The sequence below is a fragment of the Oncorhynchus gorbuscha genome, linkage group LG04, assembly GCF_021184085.1.
Source record: "Oncorhynchus gorbuscha isolate QuinsamMale2020 ecotype Even-year linkage group LG04, OgorEven_v1.0, whole genome shotgun sequence".
Classification (NCBI taxonomy): Eukaryota; Metazoa; Chordata; class Actinopteri; order Salmoniformes; family Salmonidae; genus Oncorhynchus; species Oncorhynchus gorbuscha.
The window spans coordinates 3,844,517-3,871,682 of record NC_060176.1 but is presented as its reverse complement, the minus strand read 5'-3'; the positions used below and the strand labels follow the sequence as shown (position 1 = coordinate 3,871,682).

General features: G+C 43.9%; 1 protein-coding gene across 2 annotated transcripts in view; it reads left to right on the top strand.

Annotated features, from left to right (window-relative positions):
• The window catches only part of LOC124033552 (protein unc-13 homolog C), a 265,043-nt gene that overhangs the window by 19,360 nt on the left and 218,517 nt on the right, over positions 1-27,166 (top strand). For both annotated transcript variants that reach the window (XM_046345590.1, XM_046345588.1), the window contains exons 2-3: positions 10,566-14,955; positions 26,871-26,893. In XM_046345590.1, coding sequence (XP_046201546.1) covers positions 10,854-14,955; positions 26,871-26,893 — 4,125 coding nt within the window. In that variant the 5' untranslated portion in view covers positions 10,566-10,853. The remainder of the gene's footprint in view (positions 1-10,565; positions 14,956-26,870; positions 26,894-27,166) is intronic.

Below are 27,166 nucleotides of genomic sequence, written 5' to 3'. Positions count from 1 at the left end.
TGCTCCTGATGAGTTGGCGGATGGTCTCCTGAGGGATCCCCTCCCAGACCTGGACTAAAGCATCCGCCAACTCCTGGACAGTGTCAGGATTTGGCCAGGGTTTTTCCGGTTTTTGGTCACTAGATGCCCCCATTGTGCCTTTTGACCTTTTGTTTTCCCTTGATCCCCATTATTATTTGCACCTGTGCCTCGTTTCCCCTGATTGTATTTAAACCCTTTGTTTTCCTCAGTTCTTTGCTCTGTGTTTGTATGTTAGCACCCAGCCCTAGTACTCTGTGAACTCTTGTTGATCCCGGTGGACTCTTGTGGAATTCTGTTTTTTGTTCTTGTTTGTTTGTTTTTGACTATCTTTTGAGGCTTTTTGTGCTATACCTTCCACCTTGTGGATTTACCTTTTTGTCTTGGAGGATTACCTTTGTTCTTGTGGAATTCCTTTTGAGGTTGTGGAGTTACATGTTTTCCTGAAGAACTTCACTTTTTACTTCATTAAATACACCGTCTCAAGTACTGCTGTGTCTGCCTCATCTTCTGGGTTCTGCCGACTATTCGTGGCTCAGTTGGTTAAGTGGCTGTTTCTCACTCCGGAGACCCAGGTTCGTAACCGGGTCCTGACAGACAGTCTATGGTGCAACGTGGCATTGGTGGATGGAGCGAGACATGATGTCCCAGATGTGCTCAATTGGATTCAGGTCTGGGGAATGGGCGGGCCAGTCCATAGCATCAATGCCTTCCTCTTGCATCAATGCCTTCCTCTTGCAGGAACTGCTGACACACTCCAGCCACATGAGCATTGTCTTGCAGGAACCCAGGGCCAACCGCACCAGAATATGGTCTCACAAGGGGTCTGAGGATCTCATCTCGGTACCTAATGGCAGTCAGGCTACATCTGGCGAGCACATGGAGGGCTGTGCGGCCCCCCAAAGAAATGCCACCCCACACCATGACTGACCCACCGGCAAACCGGTCATGCTGGAGGATGTTGCAGGCAGCAGAATGTCCTCCACGGCGTCTCCAGACTGTCACGTCTGTCACATGGTCTCAGTGTGAACCTGCTTTCATCTGTGAAGAGCACAAGGCGCCAGTGGAGAATTTGCCAATCTTGGTGTTCTCTGGCAAATGCCAAACTTCCTGCACGGTGTTGGGCTGTAAGCACAACCCCCACCTGTGGACATCGGGCCCTCATACCACCCTCATGGAGTGTTTCTGACCATTTGAGTAGACACATGCACATTTGTGGCCTGCTGGAGGTCATTTTGCAGGGCTCTGGCAGTGCTCCTCCTGCTCCTCCTTGCACAAAGGCGGAGGTAGCGGTCCTGCTGCTGGGTTGTTGCCCTCCTACGGCCTCCTCCACATCTCCTGATGTACTGGCCTGTCTCCTGGTAGCGCTTCCATGCTCTGGACACTACGCTGACAGACACAGCAAACGTTCTTGCCACAGCTCGCATTGATGTACATCCTGGATGAGCTGCACTACCTGAGCCACTTGTGTGGGTTGTAGACTCCGTCTCATGCTACCACTAGAGTGAAAGCACCGCCACCATTCAAAAGTGACCAAAACATCAGCCAGGAAGCATAGGAACTGAGAAGTGGTCTGTGGTCACCACCTGCAGAACCACTCCTTTATTGGGGGTGTTTTGCTAATTGCCGCTAATTTCCGTTACCGCTATTATAAACAGGTTACCAATGTAATTAGCAGTAAAAATAAATGGTATATGGTCTGATATACCACGTCTGTCAGCCAATCAGCATCCAGGGCTCAAACCACCCAGTTTATAATGGAGTGTTGATAGCTACGTGTCTAATCTTTGGTTTTGATGTCAGTTCATAAACTCACACTGTGGCCTTGCTTAAATAGATGGTGTTGTAAAATTGTGTTAAAACAAGATTTGAAGATAAAGTGTTTTCTAGGAGACTGTTACAACAGAAAGGATCATAATGGAGTGTTGATAGCTATGTGTCTAATCTTTGGTTTTGGCATCAGTTCATAAACTCACACTGAGGCCTTGATTATCTCTGTCTGGCTTCCTGGAGCTCACAGACAGACCTGCTGATTGGGTAGCTACAGATCAGGAGTGTGGCATGCTGTGGTAGTGTTGCCCGGGGATTGGCTACCTACAGTAAAGATCTGATTTTCTTCCCTTCTCCCACTCTTTGCGCTCTCATAAAGACCCATATAAAGGCTAATTCTACTTTAGAACAGGCCAGTAAACAGATCGAATAGAATAGACAATAATAGAATAGAATATTATGGAATAGAATATAATATAATACATATGTGATTGTATTCTATGTTATTTTGGGTTACAAATAATAACCACACTCGGCCAAAACCAAAGAATTACAAAACATAGAATGCCCACCCCACATCACACCCTGACCTCACCAAATAGAGAAATAAAACGGCTCTCTAAGGTCAGGGCGTGACACGTAAATCACAAGAATGGTAAGTGTAGAGTATTTTATCCCAGTCCCAGAGGATAGCACATGTACGTATTAATGAAAACAATTATTTCCAAAGTGGTCCTCCTGGGACAGTGAGTGTTTTGAGGTCCAGGAGTGATAGGCTTAATCTGGGTCTGGAAAAGGAGCCCTGGACTGCAGGTCTGTCTGGCCAGAGTCCAGGCAGAACATCCCACAGATGAGTGGTGAACAGGGCTCCATCCCAAATGGCCCCCTGTTCCATACATAGTGCACTACTTTTGATCAGAGCCCTGGTTAAAAGTAGTGCACTATGTAGGGAACAGGGGGCCGTGTGGAACGGAGCCCTGGAGAACCCTGACCTCTCAGAGAAGACAATTGCATTACAGTCACATTACATTGGAGAAGGAGCAGTGTCAATCAGTCACAGCCCAGCACAATGTGTGTTTCCAAAATGGCACCCTATACCCTATATAGTGTCCCATCGGGCTCTAATTAAAAGTAGTGCACACTACAGTATATAGGGAATAGGTGCTATTTGGGACACATCTTGTAAAAGATCTTAGTACACATCTGTAATGACAGTTGTTTCCCTTTATATTATATTAGGGACGACACTTTCTGAGGTTCTAGTTGCAGGCTGTAGCTTTGTAATACCAACACTTATATTGACTATACAACTAGAAGTATGTCATGTCCCCAACATTTTACAAAATGGGAAAAAAATGTTGCAAGGGTTCATATGTGCAATATGTGGGATGTATTTGTAGCCTAAGGAGACTTTGCATGGAGATTATATGTTAATTCTACAGAGACGTAATCCCTACACCAGGCTTTTTAGCTCCTTACGTTACTAAATACACTGAAAAGAATGTAAATGAAACATTCAACAATTACAGTTCATATAAGTAAATCAGTCAATATAAATGAATTATTAGGCCCTAATCTATGGAGTTCACATGACTAGGAATACAGATATGCATTTGTTGGTCACCGATACCTTTAAAAAAAAGTTGGGGCTTGGATCAGAAAACCAGTCAGTATCTGGTGTGACCACCATTTTCCTCATGTCCTTCACATAGAGTTGATCAGGCTCTTGATTGTGACCTATGGAATATTGTCCCACTCCTCTTCGATGGCTATGCGAAGTTGCTGGATATTGGCAGAAACTGGAACAAGCTGTCATACACGTCGATCCAGAGCATCCCAAACATGCTCAATTGGTGGTGACATGGCTGGTGAGTATGCAGGCCATGGAAGAACTGGGACATATCAGCTTCCAGGAATTGTGTACATATCCTTGCGACATGGAGCCGTGCATTATCATGCTGATACATAAGGCGGCAGTGGGCCTCAGGATCTCGTCACAGTATCTCTGTGCATTCGAATTGCCATCTATAAAATGCCATCGAAGGTGAGCATTTGTCCACTGAAGTCAGTTACGAAGCCAAACTGCAGTCAGGTCAAGACCCTGCTGAGGACGACGAGCACGCAGATGAGTAGTTTGTGCAGAAATTCTTTGGTTGTGCAAACCCACAGTTTCATCAGCTGTCTGGGTGGCTGGTCACAGCTAATCTCGCAGGAGAAGAAGACGGATGTGGAAGTCCTGGTCTGGCGTAGTTACACGTTGTTGGTTGGAGATACTGCCAAATTCTAGAAAACGTTGTTGAAGTCGGCTTATGGTAGAGAAATTAACATTCAATTATCTGGCAACAGCTCTGGTGGACATTCCTGCAGTCAGTATGCCAATTGCACGCTCCCTCAAAACTTGAGACATCTGTGGCATTGTATTGTGTGACAAAATTTAGAGTGGCCTTTTATGGTCCCCAGCACCTGGGGACCATAAAGGTGCACCTGTGTAATGTATAATCAGCTTCTTGATATGCCACACTTGTCAGGTGAATGGATTATCTGGCAAAAGAGAAATGCTCACTAGATTTTTGTGTGTATAGAACTTTTCTGGGATCTTTTATTTCAACTCATCAAATCAAATCAAATCAAATGTATTGATATAGCCCTTCGTACATCAGCTGATATCTCAAAGTGCTGTACAGAAACCCAGCCTAAAACCCCAAACAGCAAGCAATGCAGGTGTAGAAGCACAGTGGCTAGGAAGAACTCACTAGAAAGGCCAAAACCTAGGAAGAAACCTAGAGAGGAACCAGGCTATGTGGGGTGGCCAGTCCTCTTCTGGCTGTGCCGGGTGTAGATTATAACAGAACATGGCCAAGATGTTCAAATGTTCATAAATGACCAGCATGGTCCAATAATAATATGGCAGAACAGTTGAAACTGGAGCAGCAGCACGGCCAGGTGGACTGGGGACAGCAAGGAGTCATCATGTCAGGTAGTCCTGAGGCATGGTCCTAGGGCTCAGGTCCTCCGAGAAAGAGAAAGAAAGAGAGAAAGAGAGAATTAGAGAGAGCACACTTAAATTCACACAGGACCCCGAATAGGACAGGAGAAGTACTCCAGATATAACAAACTGACCCTAGCCCCCCGACACATAAACTACTGCAGCATAAATACTGGAGGCTGAGACAGGAGGGGTCAGGAGACACTGTGGCCCCATCCGAGGACACCCCCCCTGACAGGGCCAAACAGAAAGGATATAACCCCACCCACTTTGCCAGATCACAGCCCCCACACCACTAGAAGGATATCTTCAACCACCAACTTACCATCCTGAGACAAGGCCGAGTATAGCCCACAAAGATCTCTGCCATGGCACAACCCAAGGGGGGGGGGGGGGGGGCGCCAACCCAGACAGGAAGATCACATCAGTGACTTAACCCACTCAGGTGACGCACCCCTCCCAGGGACGGTATGAAAGAGCCCCAGTAAGCCAGTGACCCAGCCCCTGTAATAGGGTTAGAGGCAGAGAATCCCAGTGGAAAGAGGGGAACCGGCCAGGCAGAGACAGCAAGTGTGGTTCGTTGCTCCAGAGCCTTTCCGTTCACCTTCCCTCTCCTGGGCCAGACTACACTCAATCATATGACCCACTGAAGAGATGAGTCTTCAGTAAAGACTTAAAGGTTGAGACCGAGTTTGCGTCTCTTACATGGTTAGGCAGACCATTCCATAAAAATGGAGCTCCATAGGAGAAAGCCCTGCCTCCAGCTGTTTACTTAGAAATTCTAGGGTCAATTAGGAGGCCTGCGTCTTGTGACCGTAGCGTACGTGTAGGTATGTACGGCAGGACCAAATCAGAGAGATAGGTAGGAGCAAGCCCATGTAATGCTTTGTAGGTTAGCAGAAAAACCTTGAAATCAGCCCTTGCCTTGACAGGAAGCCAGTGTAGGGAGGTCTAGCACTGGAGTAATATGATCAAATTTGTTGGTTCTAGTCAGGATTCTAGCAGCCGTATTTAGCACTAACTGAAGTTTATTTAGTGCTTTATCCGGGTAGCCGGAAAGTAGAGCATTGCAGTAGTCTTACCTAGAAGTGACAAAAGCATGGATTAATTTTTCTGCATCATTTTTGGACAGAAAGTGCCTGATTTTTGCAATGTGACCTAGATGGAAAAAAGCTGTCCTTGAAATGGTCTTGATATGTTCTTCAAAAGAGAGATCAGGGTCCAGAGTAACGCCGAGGTGCTTCACAGTTTTATTTGAGACGACTGTACAACCATTAAGATTAATTGTCAGATTCAACAGAAGATCTCTTTGTTTCTTGGGATCTAGAACAAGCATCTCTGTTTTGTCCGAGTTTAAAAGTAGAACGTTTGCAGCCATCCATTTCCTTATGTCTGAAACACATGCTTATAACAAGGGCAATTTTGGGGCTTCACCATGTTTCATTGAAATGTACAGTGGTGTGTCATCCGCATAGCAGTGAAAGTTAACATTATGTTTTCGAATGACATCCCCAAGAGGTAAAATATATAGTGAAAACAATAGTGGTCCTGAAACGGAACCTTGAGGAACCCCGAAATTTACAGTTGATTTGTCAGAGGACAAACCATTCACAGAGACAAACTGATATCTTGCTGACAGATAAGATCTAAACCAGGCCAGAACTTGTCCGTGTAGACCAATTTGGGTTTCCAATCTCTCCAAAAGAATGTGGTGATCGATGGTATCAAAAGCAGCACTAAGGTCTAGGAGCACGAGGACAGATGAGAGCCTCGGTCTGATGCCATTTAAAGGTCCTTTACCACCTTCACAAGTGCAGTCTCAGTGCTATGATGGGGTCTAAAACCAGACTGAAGCATTTCGTATACATTGTTTGTCTTCAGGAAGGCAGTGAGTTGCTGCGCAACAGCGTTTTCTAAAAATTTTGAGAGGAATGGAAGATTCGATATAGGCCGATAGTTTTTAATATTTTCTGGGTCAAGGTTTGGCTTTTTCAAGAGAAGCTTTATTACTGCCATTTTTAGTGAGTTTGGTACACATCCGGTGGATAGAGAGCCGTTTATTATGTTCAACATTGGAGAGCCAAGCACAGGAAGCAGCTCTTTCAGTAGCTTAGTTGGAACAGGGTCCAGTATGCAGCTTGAAGGTTTAGAGGCCATGATTATTTTCATCATTGTGTCAAGAGATATAGTACTAAAACATTTGAGCGTCTCTCTTGATCCTAGGTCCTGGCAGAGTTGTGCAGACTCAGGACAACTGAGCTTTGAAGGAATACGCAGATTTAAAGAGGAGTCTGTAATTTGCTTTCTAACAATCATGATCTTTTCCTCAAAGAAGTTCATGAATTTATCACTGCTGAAGTGAAAGCATCCTCTCTCATGAAACATGGGACCAATACTTTACATGTTGTGTTTAAATTATTCAGTACACATTGAAAAGCACATTGTGAAAGTAACATCTGAAATAATCTCCTAGCTATCACCATATAAAGTAGCACGCCTGTTGAATGCAAAATGGTCTGTTGTTGATGCCAAGCGACCCAGCCCATGTTGTTAGACCTACTGGCTCACGGTCACAGCCTAGCAGTAAAGGCTAATGCTGATGCTATGTTTCACAGCCCATTTCACGTGAGCATTGTGTGTGTGTGTGTGTGAGAGAGAGAGAGTGAGAGAGAGAGAGTCTGTCTCTGTGGTCATAAGACCATGAATGCATCAGTGGTTAAACCCCTTAAATGATGTGGAGCAGCTGCCGGCTTAAGCTCCACAACAGCCCCCTCTCACTGGTAGCCTCTCCTGGCCAGTGACAGCCAATCACAACCACCATCTCACAGCTAGCCAATCACATCCAGCAATTCATAGCTACTCGTTCACAGCTAGCCGCTCACAACTAGCCAATCGCACCCAACCAATCGAATCCAGACACTCCTTGCTAGCTGCTCACAGCTAGCCAATCAGATCCAGCCACCCCTCGCCAGCCATTCACAGGTAGCCAATCACGGGGGGCTTGATTCGGGATTGAGATAAGCGTGCACAATTTGGTCCTTCGTGTAAGGCATGTGTTGATGTTGGACAATGGGAGACTTAAGTGAAAACTCAAGATAAGAGCATGGATCTAATATCAGAATACCATCCAGAGAGAGAGAGGCTTTGGGGTTCATCCTTGTGTTGCTCAGTCAGGGCACCTAATCCCACAGTTCTGAATAAATCTCAATTGGCACACTATTCCCTTATTCCCTTAGTATTGCACTACTATTAGCTAAAGCCCTCAGCCCTGTTATTTCAATGATTGTAGTGCTCTACTTCTGCCTTAGAGCCCTATGGCAATAAAAAACACATTACTTCAATGATCAACTCTCATAATGTAAATCATAATAATAAATCATAATAATGATAATATGTACAGTAACCTTTCTATAATAGCGATCTTTGTGAGCCAGAATAGAAAGCACCAGCCTCTGGGGGCATGGTGTGTAATGGGTCAGAAACAGAACATATCTCAGTCTGCCCCAGTAGAGATACCAGGACTGATCTGGGTCAGGGAGTAATGACGTTACTATATTGAACACATTAAAACCATGCATACTCAGTACTATCTAGACCCAGTCACTGGGTTCAGACCCACTCATTTCACTGAGTCTCTAATTTGAGATGAATAAAATATAGCTAGTTAGCGTGGTGAGAGTGTAATTGTGTATTTACATCCGGCAAGCAAGAGAGCCGGGCCTCCACAGCAGTATGTGGGGACATTGTATGTAGGAGCATTATGATGTGTATGTGTGTGTGGTGTGTGTGTGTGTGAGGTGGTGTATCAGAGCATTTTAACTACTGCAGTAATTATAGCCTGCCTCCTGCTGTAAAAAGGATGCATATCAATGTGGCCATTGGCTCTATTGACAGTGAGAAATCCACACACACACACACACACACACACACACACACACACACACACACACACACACACACACACACACACACACACACACACACACACACACACACACACACACACACACACACACACACACACACACACACACACACACACACACACACACACACACACACACACCATAAAAGCACTAGCAGAAGATTCTAATGGTGGACAGTTCACTTAAATGTATTTTTATTGTGATGCATGGGCCTCTTACATTATTTTACCCAAATTAAATCAAGCATACTCATTGGTTGTGGATTGTGTGAATCCCATCCTACTACAGTCTTTGATGGTCCACAGTGAGCCTGTGACGATTTCCCCAGTGTGAAACTGTAGATATTATGGATTTTTGTGTGTGGCTCACTGCGCAGGGTTTCACCTCAATGACATCAGATGAATCCGTCTTCATGATAAGAGCATTGCTGTTTTCTTGCTTTGTGCAATCCTACTATCTCTGTGTGCTATATTATCTGATGATAAAGTATCTGTGTCCTAGCATATCTGTGTGCTAGTATCTCTGTATGCTAGTATCTCTGTGTGCTAGTATATCTGTGTGCTAGCATATCTGTGTGCTAGTATCTCTGTGTGCTAGTATCTCTGTGTGCTAGTATCTCTGTATGCTAGTATATATGTGTGCCAGTATTTTTGTGTGCTAGTATATCTGTGTGCTAGTAGATCTGTATGCTAGTATCTCTGTATGCTAGTATATATGTCTGCTAGTGTGTGCTAGTATCTCTGTGTGCTAGTATATCTGTGTGCTAGTATCTCTGTGTGCTTGCATATCTGTGTGCTAGTATATCTGTGTGCTAGTATCTCTGTCTGCTAGTATATCAGTCTGCTAGTATCTCTGTGTGCTAGTATGTCTGTATGCTAGTATATATGTGTGCCAGTATTTTTGTGTGCTAGTATATCTGTGTGCTAGTATATCTGTATGCTAGTATCTCTGTATGCTAGTATATATGTCTGCTAGTGTGTGCTAGTATCTCTGTGTGCTAGTATATCTGTGTGCTAGTATCTCTGTGTGCTTGCATATCTGTGTGCTAGTATATCTGTGTGCTAGTATCTCTGTCTGCTAGTATATCTGTCTGCTAGTATCCCTGTGTGCTAGTATCTCTGTATGCTAGTATATATGTCTGCTAGTGTGTGCTAGTATCTCTGTGTGCTAGTATATCTGTGTGCTAGTATATCTGTGTACTAGTATATCTGTGTGCTAGTATGTCTGTATGCTAGTATATCTGTGTGCTAGTATTTCTGTGTGCTAGTATATCTGTCTGCTAGTATCTCTGTGTGCTAGTATATCTGTGTGCTAGTATCTCTGTGTGCTTGCATATCTGTGTGCTAGTATATCTGTGTGCTAGTATCTCTGTATGCTAGTATTTCTGTGTGCTGATATATGTGTCTGCTAGTATCTCTGTTTGCTAGTTTATCTGTGTGCTAGTATATCTGTGTACTAGTATATCTGTGTGCTAGTATGTCTGTATGCTAGTATATCTGTGTGCTAGTATTTCTGTGTGCTAGTATATGTGTCTTCTAGTATCTCTGTGTGGTAGTATATCTGTGTGCTAGTATATCTGTGTACTAGTATATCTGTGTGCTAGTATGTCTGTATGCTAGTATATCTGTGTGCTTATATTTCTGTGTGCTAGTATATCTGTGTACTAGTATATCTGTGTTTGCTGGAGTGTCTGTGTGCTAGAGTATCACTGTGCTAAATTATGTATGTCCGATAGTACATGTTTTCTATAGTTCCAATGTGTTATAGTATCTGTGCTAGAGTATCTCTGTTATGGTATCTATATGCTACAGTATCTTTCTTCTATGCCTTTACGAACAGTTCCTATTGTTTCTCTCTTTTTTCAGAGCAATGAGTCTGGTCCTGTGGAGAGCCAGTGGATTTCACAGTGATTCCCGTCCACCACTCGGATATACAGAGTTGGAGTTTTGACACAAGCTCATCTACGCAGGCCTGTCAGAGTTGTGTCCTCCCGGGGGTTGACGCTCCCTCCACCATCCCTCCTCCTCCTCCCCCTCCTCCACCAACACCACGGCTGGCTCCTTTCCCGCTGGCTCCTCCACCGCTGGCTCCTCAGTCCGAGCAGGACTGCTCCACTACATCTTTAATAGACATCTCTCAAAGCATTGCCTTCCATGGTTTCTGCCCTGCTCCAGACCCTATCATCTTACATCGTGAAGATTTGCAAAGGAATGTTTACAAAGAAATTGGCGAATCCCACAAAGAAGAAAGAGAGTAGCGACAATAAAGAGCCCAAATTGACCACCACTGATTTGCGTGAGCAAGGTAACCTGACGCCGACACTCTCTACCACTCTGAAAACCACAGTGAAAAATATCAGCAAATGCTCTTCAGCGCGTAACATCTCTCTTGAATTAGACGACGGAAAAAACGACTGCTCATCTCTCTCACCGACTTTCAGTTACCGTGTAGCGATAGCGAATGGACTCCCGAAAAACACTCTTCTGCTGAACAATAATGAGAGTATCTTCCAGGAGATCCTCTCCATCAATAGCGAATACTCTGACTCCCTGAGCGAGGCCAAACCTGTGCTTAGATTCGATGAGCAGAAATCTCACACCATGCCAGTGAGACGGAATAGGAAGAGCCTCATTAGTCTGGCGCCCTCCGATGGCAGCTCAGAGGGTGAGAGGGTGGAGCGCTCAAGTCTGCACACTCTCCGACTTGGCGCGCTACGCAAGCTGAGGAAATGGAAAAAGAGTCAGGAGTGCGTGTCTTCGGACTCCGAGGTGAGCAACTGGAGGAAGACCCTGGGTATCCGGAGCAAGTCCCTGGACCGGGCTGGGAGGCAGCAGAAATCGACCTCTGCCTTAGAAGCCGGCTCCAGCTCTACAGGCTGCATCAACCAAACCCAGGATGTGATGGAGATGATCTTTAAGGAGCTGCAGGGCATCAGCCAGATTGAGACAGAGCTTTCAGAGCTCAGGGGACACGTCAATGCCCTGAAGAACTCCATCGACGAGATCTCCTCCAGCGTGGAGGTGGTGCAGACCGAGATCGAACAACTGCGTACTGGCTTTGTCCAGTCCCGGAGAGAGACGCGAGACATCCACGACTACATCAAGCAGGTCAGCCACCAGGCCAACAAGGCCAGCCTGAGGTTCATAAACGTCCCTGAGGAGAAGCTGGAGAAAACTGAGAGTCTCATCTATCACATTCTAAAGGACAAAATGGGATTTGCTGAAGCACATAAAACACTTAAAATAGAGCTAGCCCATCGGTTAGGGCAACAAAGAGAATGTTCCAATGCAAAACCTAGGCCTATTATTGTAATATTCTCAACCCCCTCAGATAGAGATTTAGTTTTGAAAAAATGCTACAAACTGAAGGGGACTGGTATATCTGTATCCACTGATAGCTTAACGACTCATGATGTGAAGGAAAAGAAAGATAAAGGAGAAATGTCCTCTTCTCAAACCTACGAGAGCATGGACATTAAGGCCTCAGCCAAGGACAAAGCTGAGAGTGATGACTGGGACTCTATGGACAGTGACAAGGAGCTAGACGAACTAAACAGGAACAAATATGCAATGGTGGTGTCTAAGCCCGTTCACAAACATAAAGCAGATAAAAAGAGGCACGGTCACCATGAGCACGGTAGCCGGTCTGCGGATGAGGCAGGCTACTCTGCCTCAGTTCACTACGCTGATGACTCCTATGATGAGTCTGACAAAGCCTCCAAGCCCTACTATGGTGACCTCACCCCCGGCTGGCTTTCTCAGAGCGACTACTCCACCCCCAAGCTCAGCCGCTCCGAGTCTGACTGCTCCAAGCTCTGCCAGTCCTACTCTGAAGACTTCTCAGAGAGCCAGTACTTCAGCCGGCCCAATGGCAGCTCTCTACTATCCTCCTCAGACCAGGAGCTGTGGCAGAGGAAGCAGGAGGACATGGCGTCATCATGGTATGCCAGCCAGACTCTCAGCCAGGAGAACCCTCCGTACACCGAACCAAACGAGGCCGAGACCACAGAGACCATTGACAGTGGGGTGAGCAATGGGCTGGTCTGCATGTCTGGGGATAGGAGCCATTACAGCGGCTCACAGCTGTCTCTGCAGGGAGACCTCTCCCCATGGAAGGACTGGCCTCACCTGGAGCAGGGAGCAGACTCCGGGCTGGACGCTTCCACAGAGCAGAACCTGGTGTCTGAGGTCAGCAGCCCCTTTGACCCAGCTGCCATCCCTGGCTTCCCTGAGAACATCACCAAATGTCAGGAGGTGGACCTGGCATTTGAAGGGGAGGAGACTTTCATGTTGGATATGGTGGAAAGCACCCTCTTGGACACTGCCCCACTGGAGATCACCCAACTAGAGAGTGCCCGGCTGGGTAGTGCTCCCCCCACTACTCTTTATACAGCCCCTATCGTAGCGAAAGAAACTGTTGTAACACCACCTGTCCATAAGCCTACAGCTAAAGAGACTGCGAAAACACTTCCTAAAGAAACTCCTAAAGCAGCTCCTAAAGCTAAAACACCTCCTAAAGAGTTAGCTAAAACTGTTCCTAAAGAGATTGCTAAGACTATTCCTAAAGAGTTAGCTAAAACTGTTCCTAAAGAGATTGCAAAGACTATTCCTAAAGAGGTTGCTAAAACAATTCCTAAAGAGGTTGCTAAAATTATTCCTAAAGAGGTTGCTAAAACCATTCCTAAAGAGGTTGCTAAAACTATTCCTAAAGAGGTTTCTAACACTATTTATAAAGTGACTTCTAAACCGGTAAAAGAGGTTGCTAAATCAATTGCTGAAGAAGCTGCTAAAACTATTAAACTAAGAGAAACAGCTAAAATTATTCCTAAAGAGAATGTTAAAACACCTCCTAAAGAAATTGTTAAAGCTATTCATACAGAGGCTCCTAAAACACCTCTGAAAGACACTCCCAAAACAAGCCCAAAAGAAACTCCCAAAACAAGTCCGAAAGACACTCCCAAAACAAGTCCAAAAGAGGCTGTGAAAATACTTCCCAAAGACACTCCTAAAACAAGTCCAAAAGAGGCTGTGAAAATACTTCCCAAAGACACTCCTAAAACAAGTCCAAAAGAGGCTGTGAAAACACCTCCCAAAGACACTTCTAAAACGTGTACAAAAGAGACACCTAAAATGGTCCCTAAAGGGGCATCTAACACACTTCCTAAAATGGCAGCTAAAGAAGCCCCTGAACTATCCACCCAAACATTCCCTGAGCTTGATGTCAAACACAGCTTCCAACCGAGCCAGACCAAATCATCCACCATGTACCGTAGCCAGAGCGAGATCCGGTCCGAGAAAGTTGTAGAGGAGGTGCCCAAGTCCTGGAGCAGCCGCCTCAGCATCGATCTCACCGACAAAGCTCCATCCTTCAGCTTTGGGTTCGGCTCCACCTTGAAGAAGGCAAAATCAGCCCTGGAGGTGGTGTGGAAGTCAGGCCCTCCACCTAGTGCCGCTCCCCCAGAGCCACCCCCAGACTCAGGCTCCTTCATGGGCCGGTTCTGCACACTGTCCACCTCCACGGCCAACGACTCCAGCACCACCATCGACTCAGACGTCTACACCGATTCCTTCGTCTACAAGGCTGAAGATGAAGATGAGGCTACCGCTGGTGACCAGCTGGTGGACAACGAGACTGCCTATGTCGGGGTGATGGAGCAGGTCCTGGCCAACCTGGAGAACCGGTCCAATGCCAACGACACAGAAGAGACAGAGGAGTTTGAGGAGCCCATACTGGATTATGATCCTGATGCCTCTCAGGATTATGTCTCTGAGGACTATGAGGCTACCACCCAGGATTACGAGGACTCTGATGAAGTTGAGGCCACCCAGGAGGCTGCAGTCGTTCTGGAGTATGACTGTAGTCTGGACGAGCATTACGACGAAGAGTACAGTGAGGATTACGTTGATGATGCCATGACGGGGGACACGGCAGAGGACACAGCAGAGTATGAGGCCATGGTGGAGTATGTCGAGGTGGAGGAGCCTGACGAGGAGGAAGAAGAGGAGGAGGAGGAGGAGGAGGAAGAGGAGTTAATGGAGGACATGGAAGAGGGGGATGAGATGGAGGAGGCCTCCGAAGCGTCTGTGTCGGAGAGGACGGAAAACCTAGAGGATGAGAACAAAAACATTCCGGAGAAGGACGAGATGCCTGCAGAGGCTCCACCCAAAAAGCGAATCCGTCCCACATTTAAGGAGGCTGCGCTGAGGGCCTACAGGAAGCAGATGGATGAGCTGCAGCAGCAGATCCTGGCTGGAGGTAGCTATATCTTCTCTTTACTACATTTTACTTCACTTTACTACACTACACTTTACTTCACTTTACTACACATTACAACCTGATCTGGTTCACACTGTATAACCAACTGCTATGGTAGTTGTCATGCCAAGTGTGACCATTGGATCTGGAAAGACAGCACAAACAGATCTGGGACAAGGCTGCTACACTTTGTCTTCTCTCTTTACTCATCTTTGTCATTGTACCAGTGTAGTGCAGAAAGTTTTACTCAGTTCAGGTCATATGGTTCAAATTATGGTATGTATCATACAGTTAACAGTACAGTAGCATGTAAAGTATGCACTATAAAATAGATATGTTTGTGTACTATCTTTTATCCATGACATTTGAACACAGACATTTATCGGAGATGTGGAATGATTGGTGTCAGTTGAACATGTCTTTGGAAGAGAATCCTTGAGGATCAGACTGAAGCCTGTAGTGGAATATGTATGAGCTCCTGGAAACCCCCAGCATCTGTTCCACCGGTGTTGGGATTTCGGGGACTTTTAGGTTGACTTTGACTGTTTGATTTGCTCCTGGCATCTTCTGGAATTGGTCATTGATTTTGTGCTTGATGCTAATATGAAGGGATGACTGTTTTCTTTGAAGGTGGGCAAGGTTAGTGTCAGGGTTAGAGGTATGTATAACATAATCCTTGTGGTGCAGCACTTTATAGCTGACTTAAACTGATGGATTTTTATTTTAGAATACAAGCGGCTTTTTTCAGTTGGTGAGTTGTCTGATTTTAGTGAGTATGTCTCTTCCTCATGAACATTTTATGGTTCTAAAACGGTACAACACCCATGTTCCAGGGAACAATGCAATCAGATTAGCGCAGACTCGAACAACATGGATTCCATCCAATTACCATCGACCATCAGGGATATTCGGACAATGAAAGCAATAGAACTCACTGTTTCTGACAGCTTAGAAATATTAACTTAAAACTGAACCTTAAATTCAAGTGGTGTGTGTTTACCATGCCCGGAGCCACATTACCCTTTCCATTGAGTGAACTAGGTCTATTCTCCACATTACCCTTTCCATTTAGTGAACTAGGTCTATTCACCACATTACCCTTTCCATTTAGTGAACTAGGTCTATTCACCACATTACCCTTTCCATTTAGTGAACAAGGTCTATTCTCCATATTACCCTTTCCATTTAGTGAACTAGGTCTATTCTCCACATTACCCTTTCCATTTAGTGAACAAGGTCTATTCTCCACATTACCCTTTCCATTTAGTGAACAAGGTCTATTCTCCATATTACCCTTTCCATTTAGTGAACTAGGTCTATTCTCCACATTACCCTTTCCATTTAGTGAACTAGGTCTATTCTCCACATTACCCTTTCCATTTAGTGAACTAGGTCTATTCTCCACATTACCCTTTCCATTTAGTGAACTAGGTCTATTCACCACATTACCCTTTCCATTTAGTGAACTAGGTCTATTCTCCATATTACCCTTTCCATTTAGTGAATATAGGTCTATTCTCCACATTACCCTTTCCATTTAGTGAACTAGGTCTATTCTCCACATTACCCTTTCCATTTAGTGAACTAGGTCTATTCTCCACATTACCCTTTCCATTTAGTGAACTAGGTCTATTCTCCACATTACCCTTTCCATTTAGTGAACTAGGTCTATTCACCACATTACCCTTTCCATTTAGTGAACTAGGTCTATTCACCACATTACCCTTTCCATTTAGTGAACTAGGTCTATTCTTGTGAATTCCGTCAATGCTTTTAGTGGAACATTGACCCACTTTTAAGAGTTTGATAATAATGTCAAAATATGATTTGTCTTATTGCTCTGCTATTACATTTCCCCTTTGGGATCTGCTAAATGAATCAGCCAATATACCTCAGACTATGGCTGGAATCTCATGAAACCTGCTGAAATTATATTATTATTTTGCTTAAAAATGCTCATTTTGATTAAAGTGAATATTAGATTTGTTTTGTTACACCTCAAAAAAACATGATTTAATGAATCTGATTAAACTTACTGGAATAATGCTTTTTTCTGTAGCTCAGGTTTGCAGACTAAACCGCAAGCTTAATCAGACAAACATAAGGCCAAAGAAAAATGATTTCTCGGTCTGTATAAGTGGTTATTATTGATTTAGTGTAACGGTTTTCTTCCTGGGAAGGAGAGGAGGACCAAAATGCAGCGTGGTTATTTATAAACATATTTAATGAAAGATGAAAACGTGAACACTATACAAAATAAGAAAACATGGAAAAACCGTAACTGGTGCAAAACACAGAGACAGGAACAATCACCCACACGATACCTAAAGAATATGGCTGCCTAAATATGGTTCCCAATCAGAGACAACGATATTTACATTACATTTACATTTAAGTCATTTAGCAGACGCTCTTATCCAGAGCGACTTACAGATTGGTGCATTCACCTTATGACATCCAGTGGAACAGTCACTTTACAATAGTGCATCTAAATCTTAAAGGGGGGTGAGAAGGATTACTTATCCTATCCTAGGTATTCCTTAAAGAGGTGGGGTTTCAGGTGTCTCCGGAAGGTGGTGATTGACTCCGCTGTCCTGGCGTCGTGAGGGAGTTTGTTCCACCATTGGGGGGCCAGAGCAGCGAACAGTTTAGACTGGGCTGAGCGGGAACTGTACTTCCTCAGTGGTAGGGAGGCGAGCAGGCCAGAGGTGGATGAACGCAGTGCCCTTGTTTGGGTGTAGGGCCTGATCAGAGCCTGGAGGTACTGAGGTGCCGTTCCCCTCACAGCTCCGTAGGCAAGCACCATGGTCTTGTAGCGGATGCGAGCTTCAACTGGAAGCCAGTGGAGAGAGCCGAGGAGCGGGGTGACGTGAGAGAACTTGGGAAGGTTGAACACCAGACGGGCTGCGGCGTTCTGGATGAGTTGTAGGGGTTTAATGGCACAGGCAGGGAGCCCAGCCAACAGCGAGTTGCAGTAATCCAGACGGGAGATGACAAGTGCCTGGATTAGGACCTGCGCCGCTTCCTGTGTGAGGCAGGGTCGTACTCTGCGGATGTTGTAGAGCATGAACCTACAGGAACGGGCCACCGCCTTGATGTTAGTTGAGAACGACAGGGTGTTGTCCAGGATCACGCCAAGGTTCTTAGCGCTCTGGGAGGAGGACACGATAAACACCCGCCTCTAATTGAGAACCACTCCAGGCAACCATAGACTTACCTAGAACACTCAACTGAACACAACCGCATAGACTACAAAACCCCTAGACAAAACAAGACACATAAATCACCCATGTCACACCCTGGCCTAACCAACATAATAAAGAAAACACAGAATACTAAAGCCAGGGCGTGACATTTAGTGAAGCAAACAATGAACTGTTTTAAGTGGAATGAAGAAAGGTTTTTAAATCAGAGCTATGGAGCTTGACCTACATGTGGTAGCAGCTATAGTGCACGGCTACACTCACAGCACAGCATACGCACACACACGCACGCACACACACACACACACACACACACGCATTCACAGTTACAGCAGTAGATCATGTACACAGTGTATTGGATACAACGAACTCACACTAAATGAAATATACAGTATAGGCTAATGGATACAGCATACTCACACCTATATATTATGTAAGGTATGTAGGACACAACATACCCCTTTATTATAGATACATTATATTAAATATAAATACATACAGTACATATTTTCAAAGGCTTGATCTTTAAGCAGATCTTTAAGCAATACTTTGCACTTGGGCACTATTCCTTGGTAATTCGTTTCATTACCAGGCAAGCTAAAACAAACACACTTCAAGCATTGTAAAGTATTAGTATTAGTATTAGTATTAGATTAGTATTTTGCCCAGTTCAGATGTGGCTACAGCTACAGCTAATGCTGCTGCTGTTGTTATTACTTGTTATTTTGCTATTGATAGTTATTTTGCTTTTGCTAGTTATTTTGCTATTGTTTATTCTATTGCTATTGCTAATTCTGTTTCTAGTTATATTGTCATTGCTACATCTATTTATATTGGTAATTAAAATGTATTTAGCAATTGCTAGAGCCTAATCTATTTTTATTTCTACAGCTACGACTATACTGTACTATACTGAATACAGCTACAGCTACTTACAGCTACAGCTATTGCTACTAACACTGCTATTGTTGGTGTTAGTGTTACAGCTGCCATTACTGTATTGAGATGCTAATTTGAGCTCCCAAGGGCATTCTCTAACCAGGTCAGCCTTGCTTAAAATATTTATATGAGTTTTGTATGGTAGTGTACTGTAGTGTACTGTAGCCTCTTTCTACTACTACTGCTGCCACTGTTGGCTGCGGATGGTTTCTCCTGGGAGAGGCAGAGAAAGACAGACCTTGGTCCTGGCACACTGTGCCACATTCTATAAGCGTCTATATATAAAAGATGTAAATAAAGTGGCATTAAAAAGGAAAGCAATAGAGAGGGAGTTGTGTTGTTATGTTAATTGTTGTGATGGGGTCCTACTAACTCTGGGTCTAGATTGCTGTTCAAATACCAATACTCTCAGTTGACTGGCTCTGTGGCTCTGCCCTGGCTCCAGATCTGCAGTAGTCAGAAACGAACTAGCCATAGGACGGTCAGGCAAATGCTAGATGGGCCGATCCATCTATAGTCAAGTTGGCCAGTCTAAATTGGGTTTTTATGCGCAGAATTATTATTATTTGGCTAATAATGGGGGCCTCAAGGTAAAAATTGCCTGGTATGTTTGGATTTCTGGTCCCAGTCTGTCCCTGGCAGCAGACGTTCCAGTGGTTTAGGCTGTGGGAGGGATTATCAACAGAGATTCTGAGCTAACGTGGAGCGTCTTCCTCCCTCCTTGAAAATGGCTGTAGTTCTGAGTCCCTCTCTCTCCCTTCCCGGAAAATGACTGTATAGCGTTGACTTTGTCTTTCTCTCTCACTGGAAATGGCTGAGGCATTGAGTCCGTCTCCCTGCCTCTGTATGCCACAGCCACAACACAAGAGGAAGCATTCCAAATGCAATTGGACTCCTTTAGTGATGGTGTTACATGATGCAGAGAGTTTGGGTGCTGCAGCCTATGGGAAACCACTGATTCTGGGCAGCACCCACTTGAATTTCTAGTAGCTACAGATTTATGGACATATCCACTACTTCTGCCATGTACGACCACTCCACAGATCCTACAAGCATTCAGGCTGACAGGGCGTACCAGACTACTGTCCATAACTAGCACTGGCATAACACAGTTTCTCTGGACCCCCTGCAAGATCGGAGTTGCCCCCCCCCTTCATTTTCTCATGTTAAACCTAACATTTCACAAAGCTATGCATGTTGTCGCATGGTATCGCAATGCTGCCATTTTTAGACTGCTGGCTGGTGGAAATAATGTTATTACTTGTTCAGTAATTACATTTGGAAATTCTAACATTTCAGATTATAAGATAAATGTGTGATGCCACAGCATATTAATCAGCTACCAATATAACTATCCTGTATATGCTACTTGAACCTGCAGGACATGAGCCGTCCTCGCGCTTTCTCCCAGCTTGGATAGAAAGTAGTTGTGCGTAAAACCAGCCTATTATTGCCAAATAATACAGTCAATTACCCTTAAAACACTAGCTTACTAGGGACTGTTTCCTTATGCAGTGTACTGTCTATTGCTAAATACCATATTTAGCTGCTATTTATACAAAATATTTTATACAAATGACACATAAAATAACCTAACAATGAGGAAAAAATAAGTCGACTTGAGGATAAATTCAGCCACTATTTATTGGTTAACTTTTGTCTGGCTAATAGCCTACACCAATGGGCTGCAATATTCAAAGTAAATTTAATTAAATCATATGAAATCCAACTTGAAACACTGCCCTGATCTCCTGAAGTCCTCCTTATTTGTGTGCAAATGTTTTTACCTGTAAGTCCAGGTAGTGGACTGTTTTCCATACTGAGTATTGCCAACCTAGACAGTCTTTCCTGAGACATTTTCCATTATTCTGCATTTCCATTGTGTTGCACACAATTTAAACTTAGTCTTGAATGATGCATTTCAAGATATACCAGAGATAAGGGACTGTTGATATTGAAACCCCACAACTCAAATGCAGTATAAATGAAAGCGAAAACCGCTTTTTTTCTTCAAGCCCTCAAGAACTGTTGTCTGCTAAAGACATAATTTGTTTGCATCTGGCAATTTATTGCCTGTCCAGTATCCAGATGACCTGTCCCCAGAGCTTCTTACGCAGTAAATCTCTGTCCAGTATCCAGATGACCCGTCCCCAGAGCTTCTTACGCAGTAAATCTCTGTCCAGTATCCAGATGACCCATCCCCAGAGCTTCTTACGCAGTAAATCTCTGTCCAGTATCCAGATGACCCGTCCCCAGAGCTTCTTACGCAGTAAATCTCTGTCCAGTATCCAGATGACCCGTCCCCAGAGCTTCTTACGCAGTAAATCTCTGTCCAGTATCCAGATGACCCGTCCCCAGAGCTTCTTACGCAGTAAATCTCTGTCCAGTATCCAGATGACCCGTCCCCAGAGCTTCTTACGCAGTAAATCTCTGTCCAGTATCCAGATGACCCGTCCCCAGAGCTTCTTACGCAGTAAATCTCTGTCCAGTATCCAGATGACCCGTCCCCAGAGCTTCTTACGCAGTAAATCTCTGTCCAGTATCCAGATGACCTGTCCCCAGAGCTTCTTACGCAGTAAATCTCTGTCCAGTATCCAGATGACCCGTCCCCAGAGCTTCTTACGCAGTAAATCTCTGTCCAGTATCCAGATGACCCGTCCCCAGAGCTTCTTACGCAGTAAATCTCTGTCCAGTATCCAGATGACCCGTCCCCAGAGCTTCTTACGCAGTAAATCTCTGTCCAGTATCCAGATGACCCGTCCCCAGAGCTTCTTACGCAGTAAATCTCTTTTCATAACGTGTTGAGGCCGGCAATTAAGGATAATGAGAGGCTCAATTAAAGCTGTTGCAGAACTGCTGTATTTGAAGCACCACTCCCCCTGCAGTTTACCTGATGTTGCTATGGCAATCATGCTGTTTTTACTATCCCTGTAACTGTTACTACTGCGGAGAGATTGTTTTCTAAGCTAAAACTCATAAAGAACTACTAAGAAGCATTAGGCTGTCGGTCTGAAAGGAGCTTTTGAACACCTGAGTAAGCTCCACTCATTACGCTGGCACCGTAGTAGCCTTGACCACAACATTTGTTCACTGATATCCCCTTATATTTGCAGTCAGTTAAATGTTTTCTTTTCAAGGCCTGAGGCCCTTTTTCAGTCACATTCCTGAAGCACAAGAAACAAACACATAGCTTCCTAGTACATATGGAAATTAAAAGGTTGATGAATTCATTTTGGCAGGGTTACTGTCAAAGTGACATCGATGACAGGTGCAATGGTCCCCAGAGCTTGTGGGACCTCCTGCCTTGTGCAGGAGGTCCCACAAGGTGGTGTCCGGTACGCCAGTGATAACTAATGCAATGGTACACTGAATCTGTTTCATTGCTTTATCATGGTTTCTGTAATATCATTATTATGTTAAATGTCTTCAGTTTGAGAACGTGTGATGAGTCATGAGATGACTCTCTTCTCTCCCTCTTTTCCTTCTCTTATTCCTCTCTCTCACTTCCCTCTTCTCTCTTTCTCTCCACTCGCTCCCTTCTCTCTCTTCCTCTACTCCTCTAGTTCCCCCCTCTCACCCCTCTCTCTGTTACTTTTTCTAATTATTTGTGTGTTGGTATTGAGGCCCAGCCTCACAGACCCTGGTGGGAAGGGTCAGTAGGCCTACCTGGTTATATTGTCAGCCTGCAGAAGACTATTACGAAGTGTGGAATTGCACACTTCCCATCATGGACTCCCTCCAGCCAATTTTTAAACCAATCCAATGCCTTTAAATCTATGACTGGAATTGTGCGGGTGTGGGATGGAGAATTTGGCCAAAACATAAGGCTCCTTATGGGAAGCGCTTCAGCACCTGATTATATTACTAGCCTGAAGCCGGCTAGCTTCTGGTTATATTGTTAGCCTGAAGACGGCTAGCTTCTGGTTATATTGTTAGCCTGAAGATGGCTAGCTTCTGGTTATATTGTTAGCCTGAAGATGGCTGGCTGCTGGCCATTATGTATTGTTACCAGGAAAGCTATCTTCTGGTTATATTGTTTGCCTACGGAAGGCTAGCTGCTGGTCATACTGTATTGTTAGCCTGCAGAAGGCTAGCTGCTGGTCATTATGTATTGTTACCAGGAAAGCTATCTTCTGGTTATATTGTTTGCCTGCAGAAGGCTAGCTGCTAGTTATACTGTATTGTTAGCCTTCAGAGGGCTAGCTACTAGTTATACTGTATTGTTAGCCTGCATCAAAGCTAGCTGCTGGTCATACTGCATTGTTAGCCTGCAGAAGGCTAGCTGGTGGGCATACTGTATTGTTAGCTTTCAGAGGGCTAGCTACTAGTTATACTGTATTGTTAGCCTGCATCAAAGCTAGCTGCTGGTCATACTGCATTGTTAGCCTGCAGAAGGCTAGCTGCTGGGCATACTGTATTGTTAGCTTTCAGAGGGCTAGCTGCTAGTTATACTGTATTGTTAGCCTGCATCAAGGCTAGCTGCTGGTCATACTGTATTGTTAGCCTGCATCAAGGCTAGCTGCTGGTCATACGGTATTGTTAGCCTGCAGAAGGCTAGCTGCTGGTCATACTGTATTGTTAGCCTGCATCAAGGCTAGCTGCTGGTCATACTGTATTGTTAGCCTGCAGAAGGCTAGCTACTGGTCATACTGTATTGTTAGCTTGCAAGGGAGGGTCAGTGCTTGTTGATGGTTAGCTTGCAGGCCTCCTAGTTAAACTGTTAGCTCGCAGCAGGCTAGCTGCTTCACTGACTTTGGATCAATATCCTATTATGTACATATCTGTTTTATTACTATGCATGTTACTTTACTCTAATTACTTAAGTCACTATTTTTTAGTGACTTTAGATTGTTATTGACATTGTACTGCAAAGTTGAGGCTAGTATGCAAGCATTTCACTGCGTCCTTTATGCCTGCTGTAAACTGTGTACGTAACGAATACAATTATAGGTGTTTGGAGGGGTCGTGCTTGGTGATGGTTAGCTTGCAGCTTGCCTCCTAGTTAAACTGTTAGCTTGCAGCAGGCTAGTTGCTTCACTGACTACGGATCAATGCCCTGTGTGACCATAAGTGTTCCTCTGCATCTGACTAGCTTGATTTAGTGTTATCTCCATGAGGTTGCTGACAACATAACCAGCTTTCCTCTTTGAAATCGATTATGTTTTGTTTCCTTTCCAGTGATTTAAGTGGGTATTTTTTTAAACATTTTAAAACGTCTTTGTATTACGTGTCTCAGTGGCACAGCTGGACCTTGCTAGAACTTACCCAGATTTGCCTTAGCTTTGAGTGGCACCTAGATTTCCTGCATCTTAGCTGTACCTATGCTAGCTGTGCTATGTTTCCAGATTTGCTGCTAGACAAATTGTATTTTAGCTGAATCTAGATTTGCTGCACCTACTTTATCTTAGCTGTACCTGTATACTTGGCAGATCTGCATGAGTTTTTCCTATGTTACAGTAGCTGTACCTATCATAGTAGCTTCACTGATCTTAACATGGCTAAAGAGGTACATTGAGGCCAGTGTTGGGGCTAGCAGGTTGTTTCAAAATGTATTCTATACATGTGCTGAAGAGATCAATGGTAGGCAGACCATGGGGGATAGAACAAGGATGCTGTCATTGGCACCCATTCAAAAAAAGATGATTTAACAAAGTGGATATAAGTCAAATCTGTAATGATTTATGTGTTCTAACAGGCCCACAATGTGGTTGATACAATCAGATTTGCATGCCGCTTAATATTTAAAAGTTGTCCTTTCAGGTTTAGAAAAACAATATGCTAAATGCTGACTCCCGTTTCGATAAGCTAGCCATATAGAAATTGGTGGTGGTATTTGCAGTCATTTTTATATGTAATTTAGTTGATTGGTGACAATGACATTAACATGTAATGGAGTTGACACACATTGTATGTGCATTTTTACCAACATAGTGTGAAATACTCTTAATTAAACAATAGCTTAAATGTATAGGCTGACTTTGATGGGCGGCAATGAGGACATTTTTGATCTATCCCCCACGAGGGACAAGTGTGTGGCGTTTCCATGGTATTTCCATTGTTATGTTTGAACTCTTTCCTGATCTATAGTTAGATAGTGTGTTCAGAGTCTGGGGTTTCCTTGTACGGTGATGACAGAGATCTCTAAGTGGCAGCTAGCGCTGACCTGCCTTCTGTAAACAATGCTAGTTCACACGGTGACTGCATCCCAATTGGCACCTATGGGCCCTGACCAAAAGCAGTGCACAATATAGGAAATAGGGTGACAATGGGATGCAACAATGTATCACTACCTCTCTGTCAATGTTGCTGTAGGACTTAGTCCTAGTATATCACCGAGTGTTGTTTTTTATGCGTGGCAGTATTTGATCTTGATTATGCTGACACTTATCAGTGGCAGATCAATAGTGAAGTCATTACACTGTGTAGCGCTATCTCTTTAAGACTGCAACATTATCATCAACGGTTCAACACGTAGGACACTGTCCGGTGTAGCCCTGTTTATTGAAAGGAAGTTTGTAGTTTACTTTAGGGTTATGGAGAGGCATAAAAGTTATCATTGGGTTAGAGTACCGCTGTCAACCGCCAATCATTTTCTGTCAGTTAAATATGCAGTGCACTGCATTATTAAAAACACTATCATCAACACCATGTCTAACAGAATTTCAGAGATCACACCTGCTAAATAACTTACAGTATCAGTCCATGTATTAGTGTATTGTCATTCCTCCATATAGTACATGGTATATTGGTATGACGCTAGTTAATTCAGTACATTGTACATTGGTATTTCTATTGTACATTGGTGTGACTCCAGTTAATTCAGTACATTGTACATTGGTATTTCTATTGTACATTGTATGGGGCAGAAACTGGATTATTTCACTGTGTTACAGTGTGTCTATTCACAGTTGCTATCCCTCCGGCACAAACTGACTGTCTCTGCATGTATTAACTTGTTGGGGAAAACTGAAGTAAGAAATACTGTACTGAAACATCTCTATAGTACTGAAATATGTTTATCCCTATATACCACTTTTATTTAGCAGATGTTTTATCCAAAGGGATTTCCATTCCAGTGAGTGCATGTATTTTTATTATGCGTTTGTGACGCCTGCAGGAATTGAACCTCCGACCTTGGCGTTCCTGCTAATGATAATAATAATAATGATAATAATAATAATAATAAATTGCATTTGTAGAGCGCTTTTCATTTAGAGACATAAATCACAAAGCTCTAGTAACATAGGAACAGGACTACCACCAGATATGGCTGTATCTATGTACTGTAGTAAGAGACTGAACTGAACCACATCTATAGTACTGGTTCTTATATTGCTATATGTAGTACTATATCTAGTACTCTTATCTATTCTGGTAGGAACTGAACTCATGTCAGAGACTTAACTGAACAACATCTATAGTACTGGTTCTTACAGTGCTACATGTAGTACTATGTCTAGTACTCTATCTATTCTGGTAGGAACTGAACTCATGTCAGAGACTTAACTGAACCACATCTATAGTACTGGTTCTTATAGTGCTATATGTAGTACTATATCGGGTACTATATCTAGTATGGTCGGAACTGAACTCATGCTAGAGACCAAACTAAACAACATAGTATTGTATCTAGTTATGGGACTTTATACATGCATAATACTGTAAGTATTTAGAGACATAAACACATAGTATTGTATTATTGTATCTAAGTTCAGACTGTTTAAGAAGCTCCTGTCTAACTTCCTATGCTTCTTTCCTTCTTTCTCGTTTCAGAAAAACCTCCACCACACAACAAGGTTTAAAATCATTGTTTAATCAAATTCATGTAGACCCACATGATTTCCCTCCTTCCATCCGTGTGTGTGTGTGTGTGCGTGCGTGCGTAGGTGCGTGTGTGTGACCATGTTATAGTTGCATTTGAAAGTGCTACATGTGCCTTGTGGACCTTTACTGTTGATTGTTTATGTCTCTCTACCCCTTCTTTTTCTGAATGATTTGGGTGGTAACGTCTTGTATTCAGTACTGTGTGTGTGTATCTGTGTGTCTGTGTGCACGTGTGTGTATCGATT